Source organism: Gasterosteus aculeatus, chromosome X (assembly GCF_964276395.1).
Source record: "Gasterosteus aculeatus chromosome X, fGasAcu3.hap1.1, whole genome shotgun sequence".
Lineage (NCBI taxonomy): Eukaryota > Metazoa > Chordata > Actinopteri > Perciformes > Gasterosteidae > Gasterosteus > Gasterosteus aculeatus.
Genome location: NC_135698.1, coordinates 19,520,336 through 19,532,264, shown reverse-complemented (window position 1 = coordinate 19,532,264; position 11,929 = coordinate 19,520,336). Strand labels below are relative to the sequence as shown.

The 11,929-nt window shown below is 44.0% G+C and overlaps 2 protein-coding genes across 2 annotated transcripts; both read right to left on the bottom strand.

Annotated features, from left to right (window-relative positions):
- Window positions 1–5,671: 5,671 nt before the first annotated feature.
- Window positions 5,672–8,838, bottom strand: cyp11a1.2 (cytochrome P450 family 11 subfamily A member 1, tandem duplicate 2). The gene is made up of 9 exons (XM_040162143.2): window positions 8,323–8,838; window positions 8,017–8,172; window positions 7,692–7,891; window positions 7,388–7,591; window positions 7,140–7,300; window positions 6,891–7,057; window positions 6,675–6,753; window positions 6,371–6,562; window positions 5,672–6,274 (listed from the first exon to the last, which is right to left on the bottom strand). The coding sequence occupies exons 1-9, from the start codon at window positions 8,652–8,654 to the stop codon at window positions 6,152–6,154; spliced, it is 1,614 nt and encodes a 537-aa protein (XP_040018077.2). The 5' UTR covers window positions 8,655–8,838; the 3' UTR covers window positions 5,672–6,151.
- Window positions 8,839–8,950: 112 nt separating this feature from the next.
- Window positions 8,951–11,815, bottom strand: stoml1 (stomatin (EPB72)-like 1). The gene is made up of 7 exons (XM_040162146.2): window positions 11,420–11,815; window positions 11,079–11,185; window positions 10,842–10,991; window positions 10,234–10,437; window positions 9,947–10,157; window positions 9,663–9,863; window positions 8,951–9,484 (listed from the first exon to the last, which is right to left on the bottom strand). Exons 1-7 carry the CDS (start codon window positions 11,574–11,576, stop codon window positions 9,288–9,290), a joined length of 1,227 nt encoding a protein of 408 aa, XP_040018080.2. The 5' UTR covers window positions 11,577–11,815; the 3' UTR covers window positions 8,951–9,287.
- Window positions 11,816–11,929: the final 114 nt, after the last annotated feature.

The following is an 11,929-nucleotide window of genomic DNA, read 5'->3' as shown; positions in this document are numbered from 1 at the left end:
AGGCTAATTGAAGCTCTGTGTGGCAGCCGGCTCTGAGCTGTCACTCCAATGAAGAGCCCATTTGCTGCATTTTTCAGGCTGTGTACTGAATTCTGATGATGTTACCAAAGACCCAGACAGACTCTTCGAGGCCCTCACCTCCACCCCCCGTATCCCGCATGGGGACACACAGCCACCCGAGCTCCCCACAGATAATATGTAACAAGGTCGGAGGCATTCTGAGCACGGGCAGTGACTGCAGAACACAAAATGTGGATATGAATTATTTCATACATTTTTCGGGCAATCTCATACATGTTAATGTGATGTAAGACGTTTTCACTTGTACTCTACAGGTTTCCCCATGTTGGATTAGAAGAGTTTGTGTCTCTAGCAGAGCACATAGCCGTAAGCATCTAGTCAATTATTTATCATGAATTTATCTAAAAACTAAACGTAGTGGGGTCTTTATTTGCAAAGCTGTAACTGAGATATTCATGCACATGGCTGTTAGTATTTGATTGCACTGAATTGAATTGCAGGCTAATCCAGTTAGCTCTTGTTTGTTAAAATATTGGATGAGGATTAATTCAATGCACCCGGCAGAAAAAGTGTATATTGTTTCCAGTGGATGCGTATCAAGTTGATATTGAGATTGTAAAGCAGGGGTCTCAAACTCAAATCAGCTGCGGGCCAGATGCAGCCCACTTCAACCGAACGCGGGCCAGACTAGCGTCCGAACGGCATGGTCGACAATAACACAACTTAACACTCACTTTCAAAAGCAGTCATTGAACCCCACCCTGGGGGATCGGTCCGAATGAGACTACAACACTAGTCCTCCTTTAACTCAGCGGGGGAGACCTAAGGTCATGTGACCGTGGAATTCCTTTATAGCCAAACGTGAAGTTACGTGAATCGAAGCTGCGTAGTAATGGACGGAGACGCTCGTCGGTGACGTCAGATGCTTCATGTGTTGTTAGTGTGAGTCGTAAAGGAAAACTTTATTAAACGAGCGCTGCTAACGGTTAGTCACATGATCACCTGCGCGAAAGAGGGCAGGAAACTGAATTTCACCCTCCTGCTCTCTGCACCTCGGCCGACACACACGACCCGCCCCCCATGTCAGTCACATGCATGCCACGTTCACTGGACAAGCAAACAGTAGGAAACCAGAACATCATAACATGTCCCACACAGCAGCTGACAGTGGGGTTACAGTATAAAACTTGCGGGCCGCACTAACATTACACTTTCATATTAAGGATGGGGCCACAAAATATCATCCCGAGGGCCGCAATTGGCCCGCGGGCCGCGAGTTTGAGACCCCTGTTGTAAAGTGAATGCTTTCCAGAGTACTTTAAATAATTGATTTATCTTCCTTCCTGCCCCATCTTCTATCATTTAGTATCAATCAGATCCGGTGCCATCAATGGACGTCTATCTCTGCGTAATGAGCTCTCAACTAGGAGAGTTATTGATCCATCTATTGACGGTTCAACATTTGCATACAAGCATGTTTAACATGTACACATCTTTAGAGAATTTAGAGATTTACAGTTGATTTATTTTGCTCGGTATTGAGGATTTGACATCCAACTGTAGCTGAGTGAAACTGGGAATAAAGGCTCAGCGGGAGCTACAGGTGCTGCACAGCAAGTCCCTGTGGACGCATTGTTCCGTCCTCATCAATCTGCCTATCCAGGCAGACAGCATTCATGTAGTTGAATACAAAAGTGCAATGGGGGCAGAACTCGGGTCTTTTAACATGAGGGAAAGAAAGAATACAAAGATGCAGAAAGACTCTGTTTTAGGTAAAAGCCCTACGTTCAGAATTTAATTTCAGTAAAACGTTTTAGCATCAAAACATAAGTAACAAAAGTAAAAGTATTAGTTATCAAGATTATTAAGTACATGTACATTATGTATAATGGAATGTAGTTAATTTCCAGCAATTCAAAAGAGGTTTTTAGAAATGCCCAATGTATGTAGATTGCTTTGAGCTCTGTTAAATATGAAGTATATTATATAAATGTGGCTACTACAGTGGAACAGGAATCTCTCTTGTTGCTGAGCCTTTTGTTGTGCAGCCGTGTGCCTTTGAAGGCAGTCGCTGATCGCGCAGAGGTATTCATGTTTGAGCCTGTCGGAATATCGTGTATAATGACTTCATGTCATTTTGTGCGCTACCTAGCAACCACAATTATTATTTGTACATTGTAAATACAAGGGTCATACGTGAAGGGCTACTGGCTGAGAGCTCTTTTGTTATAGAGTGGGCACTGTATGCATTGTGATGTAACAGCCTTTATATTCACGAGATGAAGAGGTAGAACAGGACACACAAAAGCACTGTGAGCATTGAGAGGTCCAACAGTTGCTATAATGTTTTTGGGATATAAGCTTTTTCTGTAAAAACACAACTGGTTGATTTAATGTCGTCTCTGCAGAGATGTACGTAGTTCTCTTCTACTTATTAAGACTTGTCAGCAATTTGCCAACATTTGATTGGAGTTCCTTTTGTGTAATCGATCAATGGATGCTTGGGTTCAATTAGAGCTCACACAGGTCCACACACACCTTATTAGACTCCCAACAAACTATTATAAAACATAAAAATCAGTCCTGAAAGTACTTTCAACACCCATCACAGATGTGAACATGTTCTGCAGCTGGGTTCTCTATAGGAAACTGATTAAATCAGTTCAATATCCTGTTAATCAGCTACATTACTTCAATTTAGAAAAACAAAAAATCGATCAATCTAATAAACTATTGTTTCAGTGGTTGAAGAGGGTCAAACTAAGCATTAGGACAATGCTAATTCTGAGAGATTTCGAGCGTATTTCCTCACCCTCTGAAGGAAGGAAACGACCATCCCAGCAAACGGCCGCCATCTTTTCAGGGGAGTGAAGATTGAGCTGAAGAAAGACAACTACACATTATAATTATTGAATAAATTATATTTTGTTTACGGCAAAACAAAGAATTTCCTGGATTCATTTCATTGATCATATGTGTTGATGCTTTAGACCTCCTCATGACTGATGATCCCAACATGGCAGAGATCACCGACCTCCAAACTACGGTGATAAGACTTAATCAATACGTCAGCTCTTAAAATCAATGAGCAGAGCAACACCATTTTGTTAGTGAACCCGTGACTTAAAGTATTAATAATAGTAACAATGGAAACAATGCGGGTACAAAAAAATCCTAATTTAATTCAATCCTAAAATAATTTATATCCAGCTGCCTTCTGTATGCAATGAGAAAGTGACGAGACCACTTTAATGTTTTCAAATCACACCAATGGGAGGAAAAATCCTTGTTCGCATGGCAGAGAGACTGAGACTCTGCTTTTATTTCTGACACGCGACTTTCCAGTCTCATCACAGGGAGCCGGCCGTCCCTTCACGCCTTCGGGCCCCCCAGCAGAGACACCATCTCCTCTACACTCATGATTGTCACCTCGACCCTGCCCTTTCAATTAGATGCTCAATTTCACCGCGTGTCCCACGGGAGTCACAACCACACCGTTCGAGATTGCAATCCCCTAGTTGTCGCCCCGTCCTCACACATGCAGCTGGAAGCGGCCTCCATTCAATCGCCTCTTTTCAATGTGACGGAGGAGTACGTGACGGAGCAGAGAACAATGAACATGTAGAAACTGCCAGACAACGCGCACAGGCACAACACAGAGACAGGGCTCTGCAGCAATTTCATTGTGGAGTAAGAAACACGACTATGAATAACGTATGTATTAGTTTTGCAGCTACAGGAGGATGCACCGTCGATGCGCAACTAGGATTCATCCAGAATCAAAGCTCCCACGACAAAGGCGCTTCACGGGGCCGTGTGTTATTGTCTCTTTGGATTTGAGGCAGAGTCAAGAATTCATTGGAGCCAAAATCCTACGAGAACATCGCACTTTATGGCATTGTGTTCTCTTTTCGCATCCAGTTGTCTAGTTTCTCATGTAACGTGTTTATCTGAATGTAGCGGTTGGAGAAATCAATTATTCATTAGGATGCTGTGACTTGAGACGCTGGGATGTTTTTGAATTGTCAAGTACAGAAACGTGTTGGTGGCGACATCCTGGAGGATCATTCACAAAGATGGGCCTGAAGAGACATCTAGTGGTGGTGTTCACATAGAACTACTCAGCATCAGATAAATATATTCATAATATAAGATACAATACCATAACAAGGCGCTAGCGCAGAATGCAAATATGCTGGAATCAATGTAGTTGGATATATACAGTTAAAAAAAAGAACGACATGTAATGTAATATGCATATATGTCGGTTTACAGTAAATTCAGTAAATACATACAGCAGGTTAGATATATATATATTTGGTAGTAATGTATATTTGAGAACAACTGAATATATTTAAATAGTAAGATGAGTGGGTCGTTTTTAGGAATCGCTTGAAGGCCCACACGAGCCTCTAACACCCGTTAGAGGAGTTCAACTATCATCTCCCCCAGTTATTGGTCTTAGCAGATGAAAATGAATCGGTCAGCCATGAGTAGGATGGCTGAAGAGATCATTGCACTGAGGACTGATAGAAAACAGCTCCAAACTGATCTGATCTCTGCAGCAGGAACCTCGGCCGAGACCTGCTGGATGACACAGACACTGACGTCATGACCAAGGCCGAGATCCCCGACTGTACAGATAAGCCACGGCATATCACTGTGGTTGAACTATTTAACCATCTGTTATGCCATCAACTGCATCCAAAACCGTGCAGATTTAATAATTGAAATTCTTTCACCAAAATGAGCGAAGTTTTCTATCCAGCCAGGATTTGAAGGATATGTCATTGGTGGAGAAAGTGACGGTGAAAGGTGGCTCACCATGTGTTTGCTAATCCTTGCAAAGTGTCTATTCCTCAGCAGACTGTGCCGTTTCGTGATAAGGAAGCTCATTCGGGCCACGGACCCTGATAAGCTCCGTGGGTCGCGTATCCCTTATCTGCCGAAGGACAGTCTGTGGCCCTCAGTGAAAGGATGTTCCTGAAGGTCCTGCTGCTGGCATCAAAGTAAAGAGACCCGTCCAACAGACACTCCGTTACATTTCAAAAACTGTACTGATGGCTACTGATTATGTTTTAATCATCTGAGCCTCAGAATAGACGTAATAGAGTTTCATTCTCAGATCAAATCTTGTCCTGGCTTTGATGAACTTAAAGCCTCTTTGAAATTCAAGCTAGAGTCAGTCAGACCAGAAAGGCTGCCGCTCAGAGGAGGAGGATCCAGCAGCTCCAGAATGACTATAAAATAGATACTGTTTGCACCATTAACGTAGGAGTTACCGGCCACTTAAGTCTTTTGTGGTTAACTGGAAGCGTTGGATGTGCATTCATTACAGCTGGAGGAGGATTGTAAATTATGGGGGAGACAGAAACAAGAAGCGTTGACCAGACTGAGTGAGCACAGGCATCCGTTTGTGTAAGAATTACATCCACCTCAATTCTACATAATGTTCCTTCGGTCAGTTGACTGCAGTTAGAGATCCGTTACATACATACATACTGTGCTGTGTGTGATCATTTAACTTGATCTGCTTCTTCCTCAGGTCGGTATCAGAATCATAGTATGTAGTATGAATACCACATTTTCCAGAAGAGAGGTTTGTTTACTAATATGTTGTTGTTGTTGTTGTTAAAATATGTAATAAATCAGGAATCAGGAAAACTTTATTGCCAAAATATGTCAAACATACAAGGAATTTGTCTTGGCGGTTGGTGCGTGACAGTAGACAGTGTGACAATAGACAACAAGACAGCAGTGCACAAGTAATAAAATAGAGTAAAATGAAACGCTGATGCAATGGGTTAGTATAAAACAAGAGAATAAAGTTACAAATGTAAAATATTTAAAAAGTTAAAAAATATTAAGCATAAAGTGCACTAGCGAACAAGTAACAAAGTGACATACTACGTTCATTGTTATATTCATCACCATTATATACTTTAATATTTTGCCATTATACACATGGAATAAAGCATCTGTACATTCCAAGTTTGTATTACATTGTACACACACGCTACACTTTAGTATTCATTTCTTCATGCATTTTTTTTCTTCTTTTTCCTAATGTTTTCTTGCTGTCGGTCTGTCTGGCTTCTAATGCACCACCGATGTTTTCTCTGACTCGGTGTTACTGAGGAGCCTGTAAAGGCTTCAGAGTCAGCATTATGGGCTTCTCTGGCAGGAGGATGAGCTCAAAGGTGCTCTGCACTTCCACGTGACGCTGTTTCTCCACTCTGAAGTTCTCGAGCATCTGCAGGCACAAAGGACGATGCACACAGTTAACATGCGGTGGAAACGAGTCACATATAACGAGTATAGCGGGTGCTTCATTCTCTATACATCTCACATGGATAAGGAATAGTTGCATCTCTGCCTCAGCTATTCTGCGGCCTAAACACTGACGGGGGCCGAAGCCGAAGCCCAGGCTCTTGAAGTACTGCGACTCGGTCCTCAGCCAGCGGGAGGGCTGATACTGCTCCGGACGAAAAAACACTTTGGGGTCTCTGCCCATTGCATAGAGTCCCAACTGGACCAGAGTCTACACACAAACACAAAGGAAGACAACGCAAAAGCAGAACAGGTATCCAAACACTTTTTTTTTTTTAACCATGCTTCAATACTAAAAACATTTTATATTTCAAGCCTCTCACCCCAGCTGGGATGTGGTAGTTTTGAATGATGATATCTTGTGTTATGTATCTTTGCAAGCTCACTGCAACTGGATGTAACCTGAGGGATCAGAGGGGGAACATCTGGATCAAAAGACACTTGATGGCAGAATTTTCATAGCAACAATAAATTAGTGGAAACATCGGCGACATCATCACCTCCACAGTAGTAATGTCATTTACGGCCATTTCATATACCTCAGGGTTTCCTTCAGAGCTCCTTTGACCAACGGAATCCGCTTCAGCATCTCCAGCATGTCTCCGTGGCTCTCGGCCCGGGCTGCAGCCACCTCCGCCCTCAGCTCCTCCTGGAGGGTGGGGTGCCGAGCCAGTTCATACAACGTCCACAGCAGCGTTATGGAAGTCTGAAAGACACAAACAAAATCATGCAAAGAGGCAAAAGAAGTCACGTTCTGTAAAAAAAACAAAAAATTGTCGCTTTCTTACGGTATCCACTCCCCCAGCCATTAGCTCCGTGATACTGGCCTTGATGTCTTCGATGGACAGCTTGTCCAGCATGAGCAGGCTGGCCAGGACTCCTGGGTATTTCTTTGAAATGCCATCTTCCTTACGTAACTGCCGGTAGATGTTGTGAATGCACCGGTCCGCTGATGCACAAAAAGAAATACCATCAATGTAATAAGCTGCTCCACATACAGTGCAAAGGGTAAGAATCGATCTCCGACCCGTCGCACCTTGGTTGAAGATCCCATCCCAGGCCTGCACGTGGTCCCGCCACACCTTGGCTCCGATGCGCCTCAGCAGAGCAGGAGGTATGTACAGCATGGGTGAGGTGGTCTTGAACATGAGTGTGATGCAGTCAATGAAATGTTGCGCTTCGGGATCGATGTAGTCCAGCATCAGACCGAGCCGCTCCCCGTACAGCACTGAGCTCACGGCTGTGAAGAACAAAGTCAAAGAAGAGCAATAATATTGAGGAGAGAAAAAGAGGCCCGACCTCTACAGATCCTACAGATGGGAGCTGAAAGTCAGACTTACACTCGAGTGCATATTTAAAGAGCTCTTGAGAAAGGTCAGTGGTCCATTTGTTCTGGCCGGTTCGCTCTATCTTTTTGTGAACCCTCGCTACAAAGTCCTGCCCCACTTCGTCGAGCAAAGGGACAAAGTTCTCCAGCACCTTCGGAGAAATCACCTCCTTGTTGAGAATCACACGGTTTGATCTCCAGTCTTCTCCATTCCTGCGAGAGAAAAATGGTATGTCAACTTCAAGAAAACCACAGAGCACATTATCACATAGTACACCCCTGATAAATATTGGTAAATAGAGTTCAAACAGGTAGGTTGGGATAAACACATCACATACTTTAACAGAACCCCGTATTTGCGGTTCCTGTAGTCTCTGTATGACGTCCAGGCTTCGACTTTCAGCCTTTTAGGATGATGCCCCTCCGCTTTGAACAGGATGGCAGCGTCTTCGGGATTGATGATATTCACACTTTCATAGTAGCCCACCTTCTCTCTGCGTAGAGACAAAAAGGGGTAAATGCCAGATCAGATGTTTGTGACTGAAAATGATTTTCAGCCATTTCAATCACTTTACGTCGAGTGTCATGTAGAATTATTGAAGTATTTCGTTTAAGAATGATGTCAACCAGTTTTCCTTCCGTACCTGTAAATGGGTCCAAAGGTGTTGAAGTTCTGTAACATGATGCGGTGAAGGTTTTTGAAGCCATCCTGTTTCCAAAAGTTATACAAGTTAGCCACACCATTTTTCCACAGTCCAGGAATCTCCCTAAAAGGCCTGACGATGCTGCCGCTGTCTGAGTAAACCTGTCTGACCACCGGCATGCTGCTGCCGCAGCGCACGCCTGTCGCCAGCTCTCCTATCCAGGACAGAGACCCCGCCGCGGGGCTGCGCCACACGCTCCACCCAGCCATCCCAACACAAAGATTCTCCCTCTGTTCTACCCTCAGGCACTTCTCTGGCTCTCCCAGGGACATCTGGAGCAGAACAAGTAGGCTGGTCTAAATAGTCTGCCCCCCCCCCCCCCCCCCCCCCCCTTTGCTGATCAAGGCTCTCCAGTTGAATAACACAGCCTGTTAGTATTTACCACCGTTCAGAATCCCAGTGTGCAGCATTACATCCTGAATAGTTAATCTTGTGTGATAGCACCCTGCAATTATCTGTGTGTCAAAATTGAGACGATGCCAACTAATATTAAGACCTTCAAACGGGTTGTTTTTGTCAACGAGGATCTGATGTGATTTGTGAAGAAAGACAAGGCCATAACAGAAACTCTGTTTATAACAACTGTATTCAACATACACAGTACCGTACCTCAAAAATTAAAACTTGAATAAATACACATACAAAGGCAATGAGCTAAATTTCTTTAAGCTATGGTTGGAAATCGTAGGGGAATATTTTCTAGTTTAATTGCATTTTAAATTCCCTTTTGTTTGATCATGCATAATCTGATGATGTTGTTACAATTTGTTAAAATTCTATTCACGTCTCACCAGTAATGTAATAAGCCACCCAATGCTAGCTGCCGTCGTTGCAACATTTGGCTGAGTTTTCTTCTGGAGCCTTTTGAAATGTAGTGAACTCTTTTCACTGGAAAGATTTCCAACCTAAACTTTAATTAGCTTTATGAGTTCTTCCAGCTTCATGGCAGTCTTAATATCTCCCTGGATTTTAAGTCTTCCACTGGTGTAGGCAGCAAATGGTTGGAGTCCGCCCTTGAACATGGCCAGAAGGTCGATGTCACTTAAGCTAAGTGTCACATCTGGCTCTCTGCACAAGGATCCTGCACCAGCTGCACCGCTTCCTACAGAGCACACACAGAGCAATGGAGGAAATTGGTATTTATGTAACTGTACTTTTGTTTTCTATTTACCTCAAACAGTTGAGCTTTAATTGACAGATTTAGCACAACTTGCATTAAGCTGCTGGATTGATCTCAATGACAAAGCTTATCATCAAGGTACATTTACAGTAACCATCACCTTGGCTCAAATCCACATAGTAACTGTGATGTTGTCCATCTTCCGAACGTATGTTGAACTGAAAGCAGGACCCAACCTGGTGGACCAAAGTTTCTGACAGCACCAGCTTGACCTGGCCCACCAGCTCTTCAACGGAGCCCGGTGTGGCCACAACTCCTTGAGGGGCACTGCAGAGTTCATCTGTAAAAATGACGCTGTCGTCTGATGAGAAAAGAACAAGGTCTTTATACAACATCAGAATGGGTACATGTTGCATACACTGTTATGTTAGTTTGAGGCCATACCTTTTTGAGGGTTTGAAATACCACTTTGGCCCAGAAAGTGCATGGCCAACTGCTGAATGGGGCCAGCGAGGCCTTCAAGTCCCGGCACAGAAGGTGGCATGATCAGGGCTGCGGGGGGGCCTTCCCCGGGTGCTTTTAGCAGAGAGCCCAGGGTGAGCTCAACCCTGTCCACCTCAAGCCCCCACGGTTGAGTCATCTCATTTATGTCCACCTGTACGGAGCAATTAAGGATGTAAGTTGGACCTGAGGGAGTGAAAAGCCAGCAGAGAATAGGTGTGGGGTCTCACCCCGAGATATTCTCCAAGTTTGACTCTCTCAGTCTGGATCTCCCTGACCGTCTTCTTAGCCAGGCTGCAGGTCAAAGCGTTCAGTGCAGTCATCCTGGTTGAGGCATTCAGGTCTTGGACTGATAGTACCGACATGACGGGGCTCCAGATCCTGAACTGGATGTCTGCTCCCACTGCCAGCACACCACCATCCAGAGTAGTCACCTACGGGAGGGGAATTACATTTTATATGGGCTCCTACTAATGATCATCTGTCACAATAGAAAAAATACAGAAACAGCACCTCTTCGTTCTTAAAGCTGGTACTGACTAAGTAATATTTACTGAGTGAGGCTGACTGCTGTAAATATTAATGATGGCTACTCAGAAGGAGAGTACTGAGTTACAATTTTCAGCGAAGGCTGTGCCACTTTCCCAAAAATGCCTTAGGAAAGATTGATAAATACATGTTTTCTTTTATTGCTCATAACTGTCATGAATGTTTCCGAGGGGCAACGATAATGAGACTAAAAACCGAACATTTAGCCATCAAACAGCAACAGTGCACCAAGAGTGTCCCCTGTAGGACAACTTTGGTAACGAGTGATGCTCTCAGGATTGAGGCTCACCTGGCAGGGGGGGATGTTGAAAGCGCGGGTGCGCAGGTCCACTCTCTGCCACTGGTCAACGAGGGGCAGCACCAGAACAATGCCGGGGCCCTTTGGAGGACCAACTCGACCCAGACGAAACACTACGATCCTCTGGTATGTAGGAACAGTCTGCGAACAAGAAGAATCACAGCTGGTGTTTTTTGTTCTCTTTGATGGACGCGATGTTGGAATAACTGATGAGAGATCTCCTCTTACTCTCAGCACAAACCATCCCGTTACAGGGAATGTTATGAATGTGAGGATGTAGACGAGGAAGATGACAATCAGGTTGCAGATCCAGGAGAGCCATCCTTGGGAGGTATCTTAAAGAAAAGACATTTTAAAAGACTTTGTCTTTACGGAATGTCCAGCAAACGAATCAGCCAGTAATGATTAACTGGTTTATAGTGTCGTCTCATCTAATTTTTATGGGAAGTGTAGGATCCAGTTTATTAGAGCTTGAGGATGTCCACCCGTGTTAAGTTAACTTGCAATGCTACGTCGATGTGGTGGCCTGTGTTGTAGATACAAGTGTTAAGTTCATTTTAACTACATACCAGTGAAGTCGTTCGCTGAAACATTGGGGATGTTGTCAAAAGAAAATCCTTGTTTACAGCCTCGGCGTGTGAAGCTGCCATTGTCCACAAACAAGCCAGGAGTCCTCTGACAGTTGTTGTCCTTCTGAGGGAGCAGCTGATACGACTTGTTAAACATCTCTTGGTAAAAACAACTAATTTGTATTATCTAAAGATACTTCATGTCAACGTGCTGAAGCTATCAGCCGAAACCGTCCTGCAGAAGTAAATACAATAGTTACTAAAATGCAGAATGCTTTTGCGCACTATGCTAGCTACAGTAAAGCTCTTCCGTGTTTTGCTGCTGATTTTCTTCTTCTCTGTTTTAGTGTTTGTTCATCAGTGGATTTACTCATCACTGCCACTTCGCGTTACTGCAGCGCAACTGCAGGTCAAGAACTGTTTCAGGTTCTTAAGATATTTTTGGCAGTCAGGTTTTTTCTTTACCGGCTTCTGTCAAGTTGACAAATTGACAGATCTGGACTGGTATTG